The sequence below is a fragment of the Pelodiscus sinensis genome, chromosome 1 (genome assembly GCF_052426305.1).
Source record: "Pelodiscus sinensis isolate ZL-2025 chromosome 1, ASM5242630v1, whole genome shotgun sequence".
In the NCBI taxonomy this organism is placed as follows: Eukaryota; Metazoa; Chordata; order Testudines; family Trionychidae; genus Pelodiscus; species Pelodiscus sinensis.
The window spans coordinates 111,542,867-111,565,961 of NC_143052.1; the positions used below are offsets into that span (position 1 = coordinate 111,542,867).

At 41.6% G+C, this 23,095-nt stretch overlaps 1 protein-coding gene across 11 annotated transcripts in view; it reads left to right on the forward strand.

Moving 5' to 3' along the window:
- CACNA1C (calcium voltage-gated channel subunit alpha1 C) overlaps window positions 1-23,095 on the forward strand; it is a 630,647-nt gene that overhangs the window by 425,877 nt on the left and 181,675 nt on the right. For 10 of the 11 annotated variants that reach the window (XM_089769299.1, XM_075896596.2, XM_075896633.2 and 7 more), the window contains 2 exons: window positions 8,568-8,671; window positions 15,772-15,944. In XM_089769299.1, the coding sequence (XP_089625425.1) occupies window positions 8,568-8,671; window positions 15,772-15,944 (277 nt within the window). The remainder of the gene's footprint in view (window positions 1-8,567; window positions 8,672-15,771; window positions 15,945-23,095) is intronic. The other variant, XM_075896642.2, reaches the window with a different exon arrangement.

Genomic DNA, 23,095 nt, shown 5'->3' on the forward strand with positions numbered 1-23,095 from the left:
TGAGGGTACTCGTACCACTGGTTGAGAAATACTGGGATATAGCAACACTACAGGAAGTTTCATCCGTGACTCCACCTCCCCCTGCCCCCTTTTGAATACATTCTTCACCACACTGGACACAAGCACACCAGAAATGTGCCATTTAGGTGTTCCAAAGCCATAAGAAGGCTAAGCAGTTGGAGGCTTCTACCGTTATACAAGCAGCCTGAAGTTTTGTCCCGTATGTTAAAAAAGATAATTATGGAGCCATAGAAAGATGTTTAGTGGATTTAAGTTTTATGTCTCATTCACTTTTTCCAACAATGGCCTACCTATAAATTGTTTCTTGCCATCTATACTTTTATATTGAGGAAACCCGCACTCTTTTAGAGCAATGTGCCTTGGGATATATTATAAGGTGCATAGTTAATACATTTATCAGGACATCTACCAAAAAGGTCACCCTCTGTTTAAGGGTGAGTGAAAGAGAGGGTATTCAAAATCTGTCACCAGAGTTTAACCAGTGAATAGTTATAAATTTAGACATTGGATTATTCATATAAAAATTACCTAATCACAATCCAAATCAAAGAATTGTACTGGACTCTAACCACCAAAAAGCTGGTTTATTGTCAGATGTAATTAGACTCTTAAGAAGAGCAAAAAATCTTAGAGAGGAAGGGAAATCTCAAACTTGCCTTTCATACAAAGCGTTTTGCTTACCCTGATTGCAAGCAAGAGCTTTCCAGGCAAAGTCCACAAGCTCTTTGGAGCCATGTCCCTAAAACAGCATATCCACACGAGCACTGACTGACTGATTTGGTGGGAATAATTTCCTCGAGAATCTAGCTTATTTTCCGTTTGCACAATGTTCACAGGAAGATCATGTCTGCCTCAATGGAGTTTTTATTTGAATTGTCTCAGGACCTGATTGTGATGCAATAACTTACTCCTTAGCTAGCTCCCTGATGTGATGGGACTACCTATGAAATATTATCTCATAAGAGGAAGGGTGTCAAAATCTGGCCTCCAATGAATATTTTTCTGTTTGCTTTACTTTGTGGATCTATCACAAATAATGCACTGCAAGAATCCAATACTCAAACATTTGAAATTCAAATTGTGTTGGTTATATATGATGGATCACAGCTGTCACAAGATACTTTTAATTCCCTGATTGGGTGAGCATAAAGGTTGTAGTCAGGAAGAGGCTTCCTCAAAGCCTCTGGAACTTTACTTATCTCCTAGGAAAGCTGTGATACATGGAGGGAAGTATATTAAATCAAATATTTAATTAGAAATTCTTATAATATTTTCTTTTCTTTTCTGGGCCTCACAGGCCCTAGGAAACATAGGCTAGTATAAAATGTACTGGCTTGATTCACTTGAGATTTAATTTTTCCCATCACATTGTCAACTTTGCCTTAGCAGTGAGATGTGAAGCAAGATTCTTCTCTAGTTCACTGAATTGTTTCTCTGCCAGGGTCATGGGACACCCGTTCCCTTGTAGTACAAAGCAGTGTCTGATCTCACAGAGAACATTTCCAATGATAGTCTGGAGCATGTAAACTTAAAATTATGTTTCCATTAGTATACTTGTGAGTAAAATGCAATCACTCAAATATTCATAGAAAAAGAAGAGAAATAGGAGAATGGGCACGGCCAGAAAAGTTTTCATTTTTAAATCCAAATATTTGGGGTTACTTGTTTTCAGTAGTCTCCCATTTCGAGTCAGCAGGTGGCCTTGATAATCTGTAACTGAAAAAATTATTACCTCAGATTAATAAATCTGTGGCCCTTTAACGCATAAGACACCAAAATGACCAAACAGTAGCTGCACAATGGCCAGTCATTCACTATGAGAATACAAGTTTGGCTGTATCAGACCATTAGTCCATTTAATCTGCTCTCCTGATTGCAGTTGAGGAAAACACTGTCCTACGTGCTTAAAGTTAAAAATATGTTTAAACACCTTTACTGGAGATAGAGATTGTTTCCTTAATAAGGACTTCTGGCAGAAAGCTCTTTTCAGAGAAAATGTAATTCTACCTCCCTTCCGCGCCCCCCCTCCCCACCACCACTCCCCCCACAGTAGCACCCCTGACCAATTATGCAATGTTGTCCCTAGGCATGGAATTTTATTTTTCCTTATCGTTGCAAGCATAGTGTACATGCAGCTAAAGATGATGTGGGTCATAGACCTAGAATTTGACTCAACCACTTCCTGAGGCAATGAATTCCAAACTTGCCTATACATTGCATAAAGTAACTTTTTTTTTCTTTTGAGTTCTACCTTTGCTGACATTTATGCCACTGGCCCTTTGTTCTTGATTAATGTTAGTCTGCAAAAGCCTGTTCATTTTATTATGAAGTACTTGAAGCACTTGACTTCTATTTTAAAAACACAATCACAATATTCTACAGCTATTAAAAATCAATTAGGATTTTTTGCAGAGATAGGAAGTTATCCCTGGTGTCCTAGCTAAGTTACATTGTGCCAACCTCTATTTTTCACTGGATACAGTGTTCTTTGCTTTCTTGAATTGTTGCAGTTTAAGAGCTGCTGCTTTGTTTTCTTCCCTTCTGGACACAATTGAACTTAATTGATGGATGAAGTGATTCCCTTATACTGTATTTAGTTTGCCCTGGCTTTGTGAAGTTTGTCAGTTGTTTTGGGACAAGCTTTGGCACAAAAGGTAATTGTATGTTTGTGTATGCTAGAGGCCCCATAATCTAGTGCATTGTTTCCACGTCAGCCGCTGACTGGATGAAAGACTTTCTGTATGTGTCTGTTGTTGTTACTTGTTACATCTATGGGCAACTCTTGATGTGCCTTCTGCCTTACTGATGAAGAATTACCCATTCTAGTATGATACTGAATAATAACCATTCTGTCATAATCCCACTGCACCTCACAAAGGAGGTCAGGATGTGAAAATAGTACTTGTAAAATGTGCCAGATTAACAACCCTGAAAACAGAAGTCCTGTAAGGATGCCAGTAGTGCATATTGCCATGCTCCACTCCACCAATATGCTAGCTCAAACCTGTTCTAGAAAAAAAACCAAACTACCTCCAACAGCCAGATGGTAGATTCATCTCCCTGTGTTTTCAGCTCTTGGCTTTGGCTGAAAATGCCAGTTGTGATTGTAGTTCAGTAAACTCTAGGATTAGCAGTTCTAACTGTTGCTGCTGTTCACCAGCATTATCTGCACTGAGGTTGACATCTGAGATGTTATACCCATTAGAGACGTAAATGCATAGTCGAGTATACAATTAACCGATAAGATAAGCTTATCGGTTAAACTTCTCAACTGCTTGCATTCCCCTCCTCCCCCACTTGCTTCCTCTATATCAGAGGCAGCAAGGGGGGAGCCAGCTTAAAAGAACCAGCTTCATGGTGCCACCAGCCCCTTCCCCTGCTGCCTCTATCAAAGGCACAGGGCAGCAGGCAGCTGGTCTACGGGGGGATCTGGTTTTTAAACTGGCTCACCTCACAGACCGGGTCACGCCTGTCACCCTGCACTGCTGCTTCTGTTACAGAGAAAGCAGCATGGGGTGACAGGGGCTCCTAGGGAGTGGGGCCAGATTGCATCCGCTGCCAGCCCTTCCCCCAGGGACTATAGAATAGTCGAGTAACCGATAGGAATTCATGCGGTTGCTCAACTATTCCATTAACCAATATCTAACATCGCTAATACCCATGATAGTAAACAAAGAAAGCTGCACCATAAGAAAAGAACTGTTACTGCACCTCACTGTATAAAAGAGTTCCACACTGACAGAACTGCTGTCTGTCTCTAGCAACAGAAGTCATGACAGTGTGAATAGACTCCTCAGTTGCCAACAATCCAGAATTATCAATACAATGATTTCAAAATTCATCTCAGGCATATTGAACAATAGTGCCAAAATAAGCAATGATGTTGATTTCACTCTTGGGGGGAAAAAATGACTCAACATTTGTTTATAATAAGGGACTTTGTTGCATCCATTAGAATGTGAGGCTTATCTTACCCCAAAAAGTTAATTATGCAAAAAACATCAACCTGGAATTACAGTTGTGTGGAATTCTGTAACATTTGTCTAATATGTCGACTGATATGCAAAGTAGTTGAAATTATTTCCAAAGTATCCAGCGGTTCTCCAGACTCTGCAAAAGATAGTTCTTGAATAATTTCCCACAGAGCTTCACTAATAGCAATAGTACTTTGCACATCCATAGCCCTTTACAAACATTCATTTAATCCGTTAGTGCCTCTTTCAGTTCGGCTAGTAGCCTGTTTTGCTGATTGGAAAACCATTGTGAGATGAAGTGACTTTCTCAAGGTCATCCAGTGAGCATGCGGCAGAGCTGGGAATAGATTTTATGTTTACCCCAATTCTGTGCCTTACCCATGAGACCATCTTTCCTTTTTTAACAAATGATACATCAAAGCTAATGCACAATAACGTACTAGCCTTATGATCCCTGAGAGTAGTAAAATATATGCATCAGAGGATGTGACAGCTGGAAAAAGGTAGGCACTTTTGTGATGGAAAACAGGATGATTTCTGGAAACTATCAGCTGATGTATCATATGTAGGGTCCCACCTGCTGTTAGCACTTCCACCTGACCTCATAACTATCACATGCAATCTTTCACTGACAGTGGCTTGCAGTCACTGTGCCCTCTATCAGACAGTATCATCACTCAGCCTACATAGGATAAGTCCCATTGCAGAACTGTAAAGTTAGTAGATGATACACCTTTCCTGTTAAGGCTCATATGGTTGGTAATAAATGTTCACTGTGAGAAATATAAGGGAAAATTTACCTTGCAACTAGAAGGCTCAGACAGGTGTAAAACAGGAACTGGAGAAGTACCCCAAGCATTGCCTATGCCTGTTCTCACTGGGCACCAGCTATGCAAAACATTCTGAGTTTGTCTCCAAACTTAATGGCATATAGACAATAAATCTCTTTCAAATCCTGCAGTGACCTTGTGGAGCTTCTCCACTTCAACAGCATAATTAGCAAAAGCCAACTGTACCAATCCAGTAAATTCTGCAGTGACAGCCTCCAACTGCTGTCAAGGGGTATGTTAGTGATGAATGTCTGCATATTCACCAAGCTTTGAAAAATAGCCAAGAAGGATTTTGGACCAAGCTCAGATTCAAGGCGCTTTTTGACAAAAGTACAATAACGCTGTTCAGCTGATGACAGTCTATCCCATACTTTCAAGAAAGCTCCATTTTACAGGAAGAATTTCCAGATCTGTAGTGACATGCAGTCTTAGCTAAGGATAGATGGCCTTCTTGAGTGATAGTACATTGGTGCTGTTGTGGATTTGTTTTTCTTTCCACCACCTATCAAACAGTCCATAATTGCTACCCTCACCCTCCTTCTCTCCCCCAATTCCCAAAGACATTCTTCATGGGCAGGTCAGGAATGCAAGGTGTACTTATTTTTTTAACAGAAGGATGTATTTTAAACAATTTCAGCAAGGCTTAGAAATCTTGTGCAGTATAGAAACTGTACCATATTGTTGCATTTTGCCTGTTGCATACAACCCAGTGTTTGGAAAACTTTCCCCTACAGTTGATGCCGATGAAAATTGAGGGTGTGCAGCATTCAGAAAGATGCTATGACAGAGCCCAAGAAGGGACATAGTAAATAGAATCCACTCCTTACCAAATACCAGTCATTTTGGTACATCTAATGAATTATTATAAAATTAATGCTGATTTCACTCAACCTTTTCATTATACATATGACTTCACATTGTAAAGGAGATGAAAAATTGAGGTCTTGATCACTTCATATCAGTCACAGATGTGCTGCAGTGCCATGTACAGCTATCTGATTCCCAGGGTCAGTGTGTGCCAACACCCACAAGCAATAGTACCAAAGGGGCATACACTAATTAGGAATGTCTGGAGTACAACATGCTCTGGCTGTTCCATTCTATTCCCTACATCAGGATGGGGTGGGAGCTGATAGTGTCTCCATGCCAAAATAGTACAAAGACCAAGAATGCACCTGCAAATCAGACCCATAGCAGTAAGCGTACATTTAGGCCAGACTTGTAAAATGCTACTCACCCACTGTTCTGGGTTGAGTAAATTTTTTTTGATGGGTAAGTACCATACTGTTTGTTTTATTTCATTATCATCAACCATATTTAAGAGCCTTCAAGTCCTTTTTTGTGCCCGTGCTGGTAAATTTTACGGCATTTTTCCAAAACTGATGTATAGTAACTAGAAATCCCATGCTGTTCTTCATAAGAGTAGGGGTGTTATCTCAGATTTCCTAGTCTAATTACAAGTTGGGTAATCACATTCTGCCCAAATTTCCTTCTGTGGTTTCAAATAGATACTTTATTCTACCTGTCCCAAACCATGTAATGCTGCTGTGCTCTTTAAGTAGGTGCTGGGTTTCGCAGCAGAAGTGACTGCATTTCAATGGGGGGAGAAGTGACATCTGTATAATTTGTTCTTATTGCATAGCCCTTTTGACACTTTGGGATGAAAGAGACTGTGTAAATATAAGATATTTTTATTATTTATAAATTAATGTAATAACATGGAACAATTCTACACATGTATTCAAGAGAAAATTGAGAGACAATAGGAAGCCCTGCACTCATGAAGGGAAGAGGAGAGTTCTGGAGTTCTTTTGAGGCACAAAACCTATAAAGCCTCTTGGGAAGGAAGCCAGTGAGCTAGCTTCACTGAGAAAGACTTTGAGTTTATTTTAAATGAATTATTTCCTACGATGCTGCAGTTTAGAGATCCCTTCACAGAGACAGGATTGGCCTATTGACTGTGGGCTACTTCCAGAGAAAGTCATCAGATTACAATTGGAAATTCCTGAAGTTGGGACTTTAAAGATTACAATGAGAGGGATATAGGTTATGTGCCTTTTTGAATGATTTTCCTGAGCAGTTATGTGATGTAGTGTCTTCTTTTCTCAGTGGGTAATGTGTGAATGCCAGGAACTGAAGAACGGTATGCCCTAAAATGGAAGCAAATACTTCCGTTGCCAAAGGAGGAGCGGTTTCTATATGATACAACATAAAATTGTCAAAAGTGTGGTCAGTGGGAATTAGGCTTTTGAGGGTGCATCTACACAGCAGGACTTAACTTGAAATAAGCTATGCAAATTGAGCAACGTCAATTGCGTAGCTTATTTTGAAAGAGGGAGTGTCTACATAGGCTTTATTTTGAAATAGAATACTCTTCCTCTGACTTCCCTTACTCTTCGTACAATGAGGGTTACAGGAGTCAGAGTAAGAAATCCTCCAGCTTGACAGTATTTCAACATTATTTCGAAATAACCGTCTGCTATGTAGATGTGGACTAAGTTATTTCAAATAATGTTGCTGTGTAGACATACCCTAAATGACATAGGCACACTGAATATAGAAGTTCAGCTCCTAACTAAGACACATGGGTTCTTTTGAAAATGTTGTCTACGGTCTGTTTCTTTGATGGTGCCATCCCCACCTTGGAGATAAGTGTTTATGAAATGGGAAGGCTAGATTAGTTCATCCCATTCTGAGATGTCCTCACTTGAACATGAATATGAACTTTTAATAAAACTTTTAAGATAAGGGTGAGCCATGGAATATAGTATTTGCATGGACCTAAATTGATATGCAGGCTGCTCTTCATACATTGCAGGTTCTGTGCTCAGATGACATTGTGCTTGAAATACTGTAGCCTGCTCTCTTTGCAGCCACCTGTATTCATGTCAAAGTTGGCACTGCACCCATCCCATTCAGTTGCAGAGTCTGCAACTGACATGTTCAGGAGTCACCTGGTGGCATGGGTGGCCTCTATAGCCAGGAGGAAGTTTTGTACGAAAAGTTGAGAGAGCACTTTTACAGCATCAGAAAATGGTGGGGGCACTGGCAGGGCTTTTTTCCCAGGCCTGGTCTACACTTAAAAATTAGATAGGCCTGAATGATGTAGCTAAGTGTGTGAAAAAAAAAATCCCTCTGAGCACTGTAGTTTGGTCAACCTAACCCCTGCTGTAGATTCACCTAGATTGATGGAAGAATTCTACCATTAGCCTAGCTGCCCTCTCTTGGAGAAATAGATTAAGTCCATTGATAGAAATCCCCTTTCCACTGACGTGTGAAGCATTTGAGTCTCAGTGCCACAGCTGTGCAGGCACAGTGCCATTGCTGTGTCCTTGTAGTATAGACGTGGCCTAGGACACAAGACTGCCATGACTATGGTAAACAGTATGAGAATAACCAGGAAGATGCTATGAGAAAGCATTTGCCAATGGTTGCCACTCACTAGAGGTACCACAGTTCTCACTTCTACTTTGAATGGGAAATAAGTATTATCTGAGATCACACAGTGTGGGACATGTTGGAAAAAGCTGATTTTGTAAAGGACCACAGACACTCATACCTATGTGGAAACAGGTTGAGAACAGAGGAATCAAAGGGGAAGAAAGAGAAGTGAAGATGAAACATTTGATACATTTTATGTGTGAATAACCAGAGGCTCTGTTTACAAACCTTTCCATCTGTTCCTTCGCCTAATCAGTTCTGCTTTCTCTCTCTCTCTCCTAACTTTCCTTCATCTTTCCAGATGCAGGACGCTATGGGCTATGAGTTACCCTGGGTGTATTTTGTCAGTCTGGTCATCTTTGGATCCTTTTTCGTTCTAAATCTGGTTCTTGGTGTGTTGAGCGGGTAAGCTGCCAGTTTTCAATGTCATTTTTCCAATGCTGCAGGGCAAGACTCCACAATCAGAGTTCCTCCCGGTCACCAGGATCCCTGCCTTCCTTCCTGACCCACCTCCATCCAAAATAAAAGTCTGAATCCAAGGAAACTTCTACATAGGTTTTGAAATGAATAATTTAAAATGGTGTCAGCCAAAATAACTGTGATAACAAAGTGCTACTCTCTAATTAGGAAATGCAATCTTAGCCCAACCAAAATACCAAGCTCCAACTAGACTGGAGAGAAGACAATTTGGATTCAGTCAAAACTTTGAAAATCCTGGTGCTGGTGACCTGGGATCCCTTTGGCTGGAGCCTTGCAGTGCTCAGAAACTGAGCCTGTCTCACTAATTATCATTCCACTCTTCCAGGTCAATGATGCCATAGGAAGGGACTGGCCCTGGATCTATTTTGTTACACTAATCATCATAGGGTCATTTTTTGTACTTAACTTGGTTCTCGGTGTACTTAGCGGGTAAGCAGAACCAGGAAAATGTTTTATTATTTATATTTTAACTTATATCTCTATTCCTTCTCTTTGGTTATGGATATAACGGGGCCATACTGGGTCACTCTCCAAAATGTTTAAAAGAAGCCCCTGGCTTTGCTGTGTAAATACCAAAGCAGGGCATCAGATGCTCCCCCGGAATAGGGGAAATATTTGAGTAAATCTCTTTATGAAAAGCCAAAACCTTGCCTTTAAAATACTCTTCTCCTTAGAATAACCTTTAGCAAGTGTCATGAAACTAAAAGTCCCTATACATTTGCTTAGATAAGGCTGAGCACATCATTTACCACACCAGGAGTGGATTGTTGTTAAAATCCTGGAAAAATCAGCAGAAGCAGACATGACTAGCAGCATCTCTGGCAAATCCCAAAATGTCTGTAAAAGAGGAGTCCTGCCAAATTATTCCATCTCAACTGAGAGATTCTTTTATTTAATATCTTTGAAACGTAGGCAGATTGGGGAGTTATTTTCTCCATGAACAGACTAACATGTTTTTCTGTAATAGGCACATCTTCTTTATTGTACACATTAGGGGGTTAGGCATGATGCAGGAAGAGTTTTTTTCCTTGTCATGTTTTATAAGGGTGATCATGGTCATCTGACAGGGGAGGCTCTGAGCAGGAGGATTAAAATGTCCCCAAGAGATGCTGTTGTTTCTTAATTCTTCATTTTAACCTGTGTTACAGAAGCATCATTGCTGAGGCCAACTAAGCAATTGCCTCGCATAAAACCAGCTGTTAATGTACCCAGGAGTTAAACACTGTGCTCACTTTGGTGGCCCAGATAATGAGCAGATTCAAGTCAATAAACATTCTTGATATGATGTTCAAAAAAAGGGATGCCAAGGATTAGATTCCCATTTCCATATCTAGGCACTGCTGGGTGCTCAAGCTTGTTCAAATCACACTACTCTATATAGGTGTTTAAACAGGGTCTTAGAAGTCTAAGTTTAGGCAGCTCTTTTATTTACTTAATTAATTAATTAATTAAAATCTTGATCCTAGTACTTAGTCTGCTGAGCCTTGTGGGAAGTTTGATCAATGCCTGTACCGGTCAGATTGTCTGACCTCTCTAACCCTCACCTCTCATTTTGACAAGGGGTTCTTGAGGTGAGGGGGTCATGGCATGTCAAGGGTGACACTCTCTTAGCAGGAGTTAGGGCCATCACAGAAATGTTGTCCATGGTCTCAGAGGCAACCAAAACAGGAGGGCTGTAATAGCCCTAGCAACCTTCTTTGCTGTCCTTCAGAGAGAGTGCAGGTTTCGAGAAGGATTCATTACCTTCTGCATCATCCCCTCCTGAGAGAAACACATGCAGGTATGACAACTGCTGCCTGGATAGGAGCTTCATGTGAGTGAATTGAAAGGAAAAAGAGGCTCCAATAAGGAAGGGAGGTAATAGTCTGTGTTTGGATACTTGAAGAGTGATACTGTGGGTCCAGTTTTCAAAATGAATTCCTTAATATCAGAGTCAGATTCCCCCATTTAGTCACTCAGATTGGCAGGTAGCCATGTAAAACAGCAGTGGAGATTGGTGGCATAGGAAAGTGGGCAGGCCAAACTGATTGCATCTTTACATGACAAAACGTCAATAGCAATAATTAAAGATTGTATATTTTCTGATGTGGGTAGGGTAAGCAGTGCCCACCTGGGCAGTATCTAAGAAATCACAAAAGCTACATTACACATAAGGAATTGTTAGAGACAGCCAGGATCAAACAAGAGGTCCATCCACAATTACATCATTGAGCTGAATCTCCTTGCCTGTGTTGACTGTACCATTTTGCTGTACTTTTCATAATCAACCTGTAGGATCACACTGGGAGTCATTCTCTATTAACATCCCTGAAAAAGACTCCTAGTTCTTAGTAACCTGAGGAGTTGAAGTTTCCAAAAAATATAATGCTCAAAGAGCTAACTTTCAAACACAGTTGTGAACAGTACTAAGTCCTGAAAAGTCTTCAATCCTCAGAGCCAGGTGTTGCTAAGGCACTCCCTGTGTTATTGATCCATTCTGCACAAATGTTGCAAAACAATATTCCTGGTGATCAGTACCTTCCAGGTAATCCAGTCTGTGCATCTCACTTTATATCCAGCATGTCTTTTTGGAAAACCATTATCTTATACTTCATTATTTATTATTCTTACTCATATAGGCTTAAATAAAAAAAAACCCACTTCCTAATGAAATGAATACAATTGTATGCTCAAAGTTAAATTAGGGTGTAATTACTGATGCCAACTAAGATATCTTCATTGTACCTACTTTATGGCAGTTGCAAAATTTGAGGTTGAACTGTGTTCTGCCTAAAAATCAGAGCCATAATCAGTCATTCCTGGGTGTATCATTCCATTTAGTCATTATGAACAAACCACACAACATATTATATATACCTAATTATATGCTAAAGTAAATACTATACAAATACATGAACATCACTATAGTCTGGCCACTGGCTTGACTGAGGATAAGGAATATGGATGTATTTCTAAAGAAAATACCATACCAGTTCAGAAAAATGGATTCCATGTACCAATTACAGCAGCAAATTTGACTCAAGATTTCAATCCCCTGAAGATTAGGGTTTTACATCTGTGTTTGTTTAATGGCATTAGAAATAATGGTCTTGCTGTCAGTGTGTTAGTCAGATTCAGATTCAACTTTTCTGCATACCAGTAACGCATAGTGTTATTCAGATACATGTTTGAAGTTCTGTCCATATCTAATAGTAACCCAAAAATATGATAAGCTGAGAGGATATTCTGTACCTGTCAGAGTAAATAGGATTCGAGTCCATATGCTGGATTTAAAGCAGTTGCCAAGATCTTTAAACAGCTGTAATTTCACGGTTTTCTTGTTTTCCATCACTGATCTGAGCACCAGAGAATTCAAAGAAATGAGGTATAGAACAATAATTGTGCATCCAGTTATCAGAGCAGGAAAGAAAAGCTTTCTCCTAGATTATATAGGGCAAAAAGACTCATCCCCGTCTCATATACACTGAGAGGAATTTACCCCACACACTCCATTTGTTGAGATTGTACCCAAGCAAAGATTTCTAGTAAACTGAATGCTGGTAAAGATTGCCACATTTGCAGCCCTCCACTGAAGGTGTCTATCCACTGAAAAGAGGATGGCATTACTCCTGTAAGCTTCCACCATGCCACTCTCCCATTGCATTTCAGTGTTGTTCTGGGGAGACCACATGTAGGTTTGAAATGGTAGTTCGGTGAGCACACTCCTTTGATCCTGGGTCTCCCTGCTGAGATTGCCAATAAAAACAATTAGTGTCAAATGTGATGGTGGTGTAGGGGATGTGCCTCCTAGGAACTGAACTGAGATCACCAGCTTATTTCACATCGGATACTAAATAGCTTTTAGTCAGTAACAACAGTTGGTCATTAACAATCGAATTAGCCTGGATTCTAACTGGCTTCCTAAATATGAAATGCTTTGAATTTCATTAGCAGTTTCCTGGTCCACATAGCCCTCGAGTGTCAAGTTTTAATGTGACTCCAGTGTAGATTTAAGCACATTTGATTAAGACCATTTCATTAGAAGGTTTTCTGAAATGGGAAGCACTCTTTACATTTTGTGAAGGGAACAGTCTGTGCCAATACTGTTCATTTAGATCATTGGACTAAGAATTGGCATTATTGGATTCTAGTCTCAATTTGGCCATTTGTGGGGCCAGACCAAGGTCTATTACCTAAGTCCAGTTAGGGACCCCTGAAGTCCTGCTAGTGCCCAGTGTCTGTAGGACTTATATGGTTCTGAAGAGGTTTTAAGTAGGATTTAAGTAGTGCATAGGCTTTTATTGGCCCTTTGTACAGGCATGTAATTTTGTGTGACATGGGCCAAGTCTTTATGCCAAAAGTCAACATTTTTACACTTGTGTGCCCACATCTAGCCATTTAAATTCATATTTAGGCACCTAAATAAATGTGTTTCCAGTGGTGTCAAATGCTCAGCACCTGTGAGAATCAGGCCACTGATTTAGGTGCTTTCCTTTGGGCATTCAAGTTGGAAGTGTCTGGCCTTAATCTTACTTTTCCTCAGTTCACCTATTTATAAAATAAAGGTTAATCGTGGTTCCCTAGGTCATGTTTTCTGAGCATTAAATTCATTAATGTTGGTAAAGCTTTTTGAGAGTCTCAGAGGAGAGATGCTATAGAAGTGGAAAGCATTATTGTTATTATTGATTGATTTTTTTCAACATCCATCTTTTTTACATTTCCAGACAACACAGTTGTGGTTTTCAGGATAAGAACACTTGATTTTTCACTTCTGACATATGGCAAAGCTTTCTCCCAGGACTTATTGTGAAGCTATTTTTAGTCCCGAGGGCCCAACACAGCTACTTTCCACTTTGAACTCTTCATTATCACAATCCCATGAAGAGGGGCATAACTCAAGCAAGATGGCAGAGGAGAGGACCATGCAGGCATACTTTGTTTCAAAGTGGAACTCTGCATGTTTGTCGAATTCATGAAGACCTTTCCTTTTGTTTATTCTCTTGCTGCCCAGGCGAGAGTCAGGTCTCACAAAGGGCTTGATTCAAAGCCCACAAAAGTCATTGGGAGCCTTTCCGGTGATTTCATTGGCCTTTGATTGCATCCTAGATGAAAGGGAAGCACTTCCTCTCCCAACTCCATCTGAGTTACCCGTAGGACACTGCACCTGGCACTGATTGACATGTTTGGGACTTTCAAAGGTGTTTAGCTTTAGTCTAACTGCTTCCTTTGGCTTCAATGATATAATTCCCGTAGACTTCAATGGGGGCAGAAATAGACCAAAGCTAAGTGCATTTGAACCCCCCCCACCCTTTGTTGGCAGTATCATCAAAAGGATACAGATTAACTAGCCAAAAAGTATGAGTGGGGATGGTTCAGAAATGGTGGGCTTGATTCTCCACTGCCTGTATCTCATATAGCCTTTAACAGCTGCACAAAGTAGGCATTTTACAGTCAGCCTAGTGAATGATTACAGGTGGTACGAAACAGTGCAGAGTTTAGTTCAATTACTGCAAGTCACAGTTGATCCACAGCAACAGTAAAGATCAAGAGACTTCTATGTCTTTGGCTGGGAGCCAGCTGGCTTTTAGCTCAGAGGGTTAAGGCTCCTATACTCTGCTTCAGAGATCCCAGGTTCAAATCTGCCTGGTGGTGGTTCCAAAGGCATGCCACAGTTTCATCTGATGTCCTCTAGTGAAAGAAGTCCAGTATCTAACCAGAGAGCTCTATAGAACCTCCAGAAACAGCTTATTCAGAAAAAGTTACTTTGTCCACAGAGGAAGCAGGAGATTGTCCTCCTAAGACCCATCAAAACAGTCAGATAAGCAAGATGGTGTCTTGTGTTTAAGCACATAGTGGCTACGTCTAGACTGGCATGATTTTCCACAAATGCTTTTAACGGAAAAGTTTTTCCGTTAAAAGCATTTGCGGAAAAGAGCATCTAGATTGGCATAGACGCTTTTCTGCAAAAGCACTTTTTGCGGAAAAGCGACCGTGCCAATCTAGACGCGGTTTTGCGCAAGAAAGCCCTGATCGCCATTTTCACCATCGGGGCTTTTTTGCGCAAAACAGTTTTTAGCTGTCTACACTGGCCCTCTTGCGCAAAAACATTTCCGGAAAAGGGCTTTTGCCCGAACGGGAACGTCAAAGCATTTGTTCAAGAAGCACTGATTTCGGACAGTAGAACGTCAGTGCTTTTGCGCAAAATCAAGCGGCCAGTGTAGACAGCTAGCAAGTTTTTGCGCAAAAGCTTGCGCTTTTGCAGAAAAACTTGCCAGTCTAGACGCAGCCAGTGCATATAATGGCTTTTCATCAAGCTGCCAAATGCTCACCCCAAATCTGTTCTCTGGCTGTAACCGTTATTCTTAATGGTTGTCCCCCAAACTGTGGATTTGCAAATGCTTTCTTCTGGCCAGGGGGAAGCAGGTGGTAGTGTCTAGTTTTGCAAACCTATGGCAAAACACATGAACCTAAATATTCAAATAAAGCATCCTGTGCTGTGGCAGTTTTCCACCCTCAATTAAATGTGTGAACAGAATTGTGGGTGCATTTAATTAACCTCAGTTGCACCAACTGAGGTGCAAATGCGCTTCTGTTTAGGCAATCAGGTTGAGATCTGGCTAAAAAACAACCCTGCAGTCTCTCTCTCCAGATGTCAGATTATTGCCAGACATTTAATATGGGTCATCAGATTAAACTAGTGTAATAATAACAGATATTCACAAGTGACTGGTTAAAAGATGCATATGGCGAAGCATTAAAATAAAAAATATTTACATAAACATTATATGTAAGTTTCAGTTACATTCTTAACCAAATGCTGAGAGTTAGCTTCTCCCCAACATTTGTATGTAGAAACCAGACACTTCAACTCTTATGTCTGTATATCTGACAAGGACCACTCCACATACATATTAATGTGATTTTGAATGAATAGAGGCAACTGAGGGTCCAAGATAGGGGTCGTCATATCTCCAGTGCAAACCAATCTAATCGCATTGTTTTTCAATCTCTTCCACCACATCCTGTCCCTCCCTCTTTCTTGCCAGGGAGTTTTCCAAGGAAAGAGAGAAGGCAAAGGCTCGGGGTGACTTTCAGAAGTTGCGGGAGAAACAACAGCTGGAGGAAGACTTGAAGGGATATTTGGATTGGATAACTCAAGCAGAAGACATTGATCCAGAAAATGAAGATGAAGGCATGGATGAGGAGAAACCCCGAAACAGTAAGTAACTTTCTTCTGTCTCTCTCATTGGGCATTTAGCTAGGAAGGAATGCTTCAGAATTTGTAGCAGTGAGATTCCTTGCAAGGAAAAACAGGTCAATCCTCAGGCATCCACAATTTTTATATATTATCATGGTTGTATTCATGTAGGAAGCTGGAGGAGGGTGAAATACATACAAAATAATTGGTATTGATCCACAAAACTTCAGTTACACTAGCATTAAATGCTGATCTTAAAAAGAAAAAAGACCATTATTTGCTGTTGGCAGTCCTTTTACAGGGATACATTTTAAAATATACATCTGCCTCCTATTCATTTATTTAATTGCAGTTCAGAGTTGCAGGCTGTTGACATCTGGTTAATTACTTTGAAAGCAGAGATTTCTAGCCAAAGCAGAACTACTCTATGGTATAAAGGCCAAATCAGCCCAGTTATACAGTAAAGGGCAGTCTGTCACTCCTCTGAAGTCAGTGGAATTGCATCTGATTATGACAGGGTCAAATTAAGCCCTAAGACTTTCCTTCTCAGGGAATTACTGTTAGAGTTCAGGACATCTTTGGGCAAAGTAATTGGAAATTCACCAAATATCTCGACTAATCAGAGCTGCTGAAAGAGGAATGGTTACATGACAGCAGCAGGTTTGTATATATCCCTACATTATCCAGATCTTCCCACCACCACCCCCTTATCAGCACAGGCTGCATATTCACGTAGCATGTTTCTTTACAAGTCACACAGTCTGAAACTGTCAGGGTGGAAACCTTTCAAACAGTTATACAGTTAAAGGACATGTGCATTGTTCTTTGCATTTATTACTAAAATGTGCTTTATCAACTGCTTGAGTTTGGAAGGGAGGCAGTGAAATATTTCCACAGCGATGTATTATTGCGCCAATTGCTGATTAAATCAATAGCTCTCAAGGAGGAAAAGGTTTTCCCTATTTCCCCTCAGACCAAACAAGCAAAATCCAAAAGACAGTTACCTTTGGGACCATATAATGGGCTATGTGTTGATACTGAAATGGTTTGTTTGAGCAACAAAGTAAGAATAGTATCCGAGGTTGATGGGCTTCTCTGGGGCAAGCTCTAGCATTGGTAAGTATACCGCCAAAGCTTTTGATTTAGCAAAAGTGCACATTGTTAATTAACACCAATGGCCAAATACTGGACCCCTTACTCCATTCACGTGAAGAAGTGGGTTGTGCTCACAAAAGCACATGACACCATCTGCATTTTCTGTTAGTCTCTAAGGTGCTTGTTTGGGTTTTTTTAAGTTTTTTCACTTACAGACTAACACGGCTGCCCCTCTGAGACTCTGACACATTACTGAAGAAAACTAGGCCTGGTGGAGTAAATAGGAGCGCTCGGTGCTCCATCTCTCTACAAATCAAGCAACTTTTATTTAGACACCTCTGTGAGGCCTTTTCTGAAGTTTGAGAATTTAGACTGAAGAAATCATTAGGTTAGACTATGGTTCAGTTAATGACCAAATGTTGGAGATAGCACCTCAGTGGCCTATAATTTGTGAAATGGGTCTGGAGATCTAACTGTAGTTCTCAAAGCAAAATTGTTCACATTAAAAAAACAAAATCATCCCCATGAGTCAATTAGCACCTTTATATGAAGTCTCAGAAAAAATACCCAGGATTAATTTGACAGGGTGCTTGATGTGAAGCCATAGAAGGCAAAAGGAGGCTTTCTTTTGACTTTGAGAGGCATTTGACTTTGAGAGGCCCATTGTGTCTTACCTGTAGGTGGTCCCGGCAAGAAAAGATTAAAGCACATTAGCAAAGCAGTTTGATGTAACCCTTGTATAGCTGCATCCTGTTTGGTACCTGTTCTGTGAGTCAGCAAAAGATAGCCATCTCTGCTGCAGTTTTAGGAGCATGAGATTGACTCTTTTTGGTTACCAGAATTTCAGAATGAATCAGACCTGAGGCCTCGACTAAGTTTGCCAATTCCAAGAGAGGCAATTAAAATGAAAGCTAACAAACTCCATTTATATGGGGCAAATCTCTGATATCCTGATGAAGCTGAGAACCAAAAGCTAGCACATCTGCAGGCTGTGTTCCGTTTTCTGTGTCTCATTGCCTCTAGCTGGCTCAGCTACATGTGAATGACTTTTGTAGGTGCTTGTCTCAGATTGTCCCAGAATGTGTGCAAGTCCCTCTGGAGGTTGTCACTGTTGTCCATGAATGAAACAATGAAATGTCATGAGCAAAATGTACTAATTTGTTGTCCGTTTCTTCTTCCAAATCATTAACAAAATTAGCATCTTAAATAGCATTGGTTCCAATACTGACCACTGAGAAAACGGCTGTTAACTAGATTCATCTAAAGAGTAACCATTTTCTGTGACACTTTGTTGTTTGTCACTGTGACGGGGACACGCGGCCCCGCACTAGCAGCGGCAAAGCCGCCGCCGCTTTCCCGGAGGGCGAGGCAAGCCATGCAGAGGCGGGGACACCACACCGCTCACACAGGCCCCATCGCCTGGGGACGCCAGTGGGGAAAGAGAGCGGGCTAACCCGAGGAGGGGGTGACATGGCTGGACATCATAACGCCGGCACAGCAGAATGTGCGGCCGGCACGCAACATGGCAGGCCCCTCAAAAGGGCCAAGACCAGCAGAGCCAGGGCAAAGCTGGGGCGTCCTGGAGCTTCCAAAGGGAAGAGGGGTCATCTCAACCCAGAGCCAAAGGGGAGGACGGACTGATGCAAGAGTACCACCGCCTCCACGAGGGCAACCTGGCCTGGGAGAACCCAGTAGGAACCCCGGTCAGTGGGTGTAAAGGCAAAGACAGCGAAGGAAGCAGCCCAGGGCAGGGCAGTATTGGCGCCCGTGGGCTGATGAGTTTCGAGGCCGTGCCCCATCAGCCGGCTAGGGGATTACTCATCTCTACACCTTAGGGACCCGGGCTGGGACCCGGTGGAGAGGGAGGGCCCGGGGCCCCCTTACCCCCTTCTAGGTATACAGGTTTCTTCACTATATATGGAAGGGGATCATAAAATCCCATATCAAACTATTGAATGTATGGGTATGGGATAACAAAAACTCACGGGAATTTGGGGACACTAAGGCGGCAGAGGGCACGGGACGCCGTTCGGACACCGGGAAAAGGGCTCCAGACCGATTGAACTGCCACAGTCACTTAATCGCTTTCTTTTTCATTACAAGATCAGGCTTCCGAACAGAACACTGAACTTTCTAATAATGCCGTAGAGTTATCATGCTTCAATGGATAGAAGCCACAGCGAGGGATGTAGGGAAGAAGTGGAGTGATGCTGACTACACGCTAGTGACAGGAATCACCCTGGCAATGCAGAGCAGGATAGGACAGGCCAAGCAGCCAAGTCACAGTGTGGAACACACGTTTGTACTCTTCTGAAAAGAGGCTGCATGAGCCCCAGCTAGCTAATGCTGTAGATGACATGATGTTTGCTAGCTGATTGGAGGCCTGGCAAATTAAACCTTATTGTAGCCTGGGTGCACTAGCCAGTGCAGTAGCTGGGCACTCTCCCTTTATTTTCTTCAGCACGGTTGCCCCATTCGCTGCTAGGGTAGGATGTGGCCTCCACAGCCCGATTGTGAATCCCATAGTACCACTGATGAGCAATTAATTGCTTGAGAAATCTGAGTGAAATAAATGAAATTCCCTGGGTGGGTAACTGCTCATTCATGTGAGTTAGCATTTCATAATCTGGCCCTCTCTGTTTATATGTATGACTTTTTTTTTAAGCTGGTGGTTCCATTTGCAGTTGTACAAATACAGAGATCATACTATGAAAATGATAGGGTTTTTATAATGGTTCTGAGTTTAAATTTGTATGATAACTGATTCAGAAAAATGTTTCTGGTTGCCCGGTAATGATAGGTAGTGCATATGTCATTGTTTAGAATATCTGTCCTTCATGTGTTGGGAAGAAACTCTTGGTGTATTTACAGCGTATACAGAGAAGATTCCCCATCTTTCATATCCCATTCCCCCAAACCTTTCTGCCACCTGACAACTCAAAACAGCCCCTGTCCATTGTGGTCTAATGAATGAGAGGCGAGGGTCTCAAATCCAAGCTCTCCTTTCCTTATAGCAGTACAGCGCACTGCCAAAATGCCACTGACCTTTCCCTAGTTTCTGCTCTCTTGTCACTGAGCCAAGACTGACTCACTTTTCTTCCTCAGTGGACATTGCTTATAGTGCTTTGCGGGTCTGCTAGAAAGGTGGATTGATTATTCAACAGAATTAAGCAAAAGAAGCTGAATTCAGAAGGAAAGGTGGTACTTCTAACACAGGGGTGGCCAACCTGCAGCTCGCAAGCTGCATGCAGCTCTTCCCCCCCCCCCCAAAAGTGCGGCTCGCAAAGTTGCCCCTGCACCCCTCCAAATGGCCCCCGGCTCCCCTGTGCTCTCTGGAGCAGGGGAGCCGTCTGGAAGCAATTAAAAATGGCATCAAAGTTGGTGGCAGCCAATGGGAGGGGCAGCATCTTTTTTTTTTTTGCTTGACAATTCAGGGGCGTTTGGGGGGCTTTCCTTTTTTCCCCCCCTCTCTTGACGATTCAGGTGCAGCTCTTCGCATTTTTTCTGCCAGCTCTCTTTGTTAATGGATTGGCCACCCCTGTGCTAACTAAACTAGGATAATCCCACAGAAAAGAGACCATCTAAGAGGGGAGAGGAGGTTTTGAATGCTACCTACTATGCAGAGTTTCAGTGTTCAAGCCAGTGTTAAGCTTAATAATCAGGGGTCAAATTTAAAATTCATGGTGGTGCAGCTCTTCCAAGGACCAACCACAAAATAAGCTACTGTCTCAACTACACAACATAGTAGTTTGTGCAGATGTTCAAAATGTGATACCAAAATGAGATTGCACTTGTATTCACAGTGTGATCTTTCCTCTCCCTTCTTATATGCTTTGATGAGCAGTGAATTAGTAAACAATGTTGATATTTAAATTATCAGCAATGAGCATCTCAATTAACATTTCATTGAGGTGATGGGGCTGTTCAGACTTCTGTGTTATTGTTTCAGGCTCTCTACAAACTTCAGCAGGTGTCGCTGGATCAATTACACATGGGTCACTTGAGTTAACTATATCAGCTGTACATGTACATTTTTTAATCCAAGTTGAGATTCTGATTAATAAGAAGGCAGCTTGACAGAATCCTTTTATGGTTGTGTGAAGGTACTTTCCCCATGGATGTACTATTCATTTCATAATGCAATATCTTGTTTAAAATTTGGGTTTGTAACTTTTCAGTGGAGTGTGCTATGAGATGTTTGTCTCTAATGTGAGTCAGACAATTACATTTGAACACTTGATTCGTGAGGTGGTATAGACAGAGCATAGGACTAAGAATTAAAACACCTGGACTCTAGTGTGATCTATGACATTGATTCACATTTTAATCTTCAACAAGTCACTTCTCCCTGACTCAGTTCTTCCAACTGTAAAATGGGAGTGTGGTTAGACATAATTGATTAGTGTATGTAAAGCTGTGTGTAGTCCTTGAATAGGAGATGTTATCATCTTGTGACTATTGTCACTGTATTTGTCTCGTTATGCTGTTTGGTTGTTGGTTTGTTTGGTTGGATTTTTTTTTGTTTGCTTAGGTTTGTTTGTTTTTTTGTTTTAGCTGGAGACAAAGTCAGCTGACTTGAAAGCAGTACTAAATAGCAAATAACAAATTTGTTTTGATTACTGGGCCAGAGTCTCAGCTGCTATAAATCAGTGATGCTCAGCAAGTCACCGGTTTTTACATCCTCTGTAATCTTACTCATGTAGTCTACCTGAACTAGGCCCAAACCAGAAAAGATGAGCTTTCAGTCTCCTCTCAATCCTAGAGCATAGCGGGGAGGCTTTCTGCTCTCTAAATAGAGCTGTCTGTCTTCTAGCCTGGGAATCTGTCTCCTGTGAAACCGAGAAGACAAGGCATAGGAAAGAAAAGTCACACTTGCAGCCTGGTGGTTTTTGGATTGGCTGTCTGTGTCTGCTCCTAGGGGAGTTGCTGACCTTGGTCATATGTCATTAATCATATTTCTATCTGCTGTCACTCTCCTGACGCCTCTGCACTATGCTCTGAGCTATGATGGGTGTTAACAGCCCCAAGATGAGAGGCCAACAAATGGAAGCGCCAAAACACTGAGGGACTTAGTAGGAGAAAAGATGGATATAAGCAAGTGAAGGCAGCCAGAGTTACAAATTCTATACAGTCATCAACTGATAATATTCCTAAAAGAGACCTCGGCATTCTTCTGAACCAGTTTAATTGATTTTCATTTCTCACATCTGTTCAGGGGACATTCACAGAGCTGTCTGCATTCATCTGCTATTTCTCAGGGAGTGGCTGAGAGCTATGCGGCAGCGTTATTAACAAACATGATTTAACAATTACAGCAGATGCGGAGTGGAGGAGGTGAAGAGGCATCTGGAGGCTGTTTGTATGGATGGTTTTTGTCGTTGCCCTTTCCTTGATGGGCTTTTTTGCAGAGGAAGAAAACATTAATTTGATCCAGGAGAGAAAAGCACGCCATGCCACAAAACAGATGCTGAGCTTCCAAATTAGAGCAGAACATGATAGCAAAGAGATTTCCCTTCCTGTTGTACAGGAACTGGGAGTTCGCCCTGTTTTATCCTTTATACAGGCTGGAATTCTTGTGCATTGCACTGTGTAGAAACAGGAACCTCAGCAAAGGCCAGATTCTCCCTTTGCTGAAGCTCAATGGCAAAACTCTCATTGGCTTCACTTAGCGCTTTTTTTGTTTAAAAAAAAAAATGGTGCCGGTACTCCAGGAGAAAGGTTGTTGAGCTCTCACTGGAGGTGCCGGTATTGAGTACTGGGCAGTACCGTCACAAAAAAAGCACTGGCTTCACTGATATAAGGCTAGAATTCTGAAAGTCCAGGCAAAAGTGATTTGCCATTCCTGGCTCTTGCCATGCTACATTTTTCTCTCTCCCTCCCTTTCACAGTTCTGATTGGTATAAGTTCTACTGTCAACAAGGCTATGTCTACACTGCAGAGCTATTTTGGGATACCAGAAGTCTCCCGAAATAGCTATTATTCATCTATTGTAGCAGCCCTTTATTTCAAAATAAATTTCGAAATAACGGGTGGCTTATTCCAATGTCCCGGTAACCCTTGTTCCACAAGGATTAAGG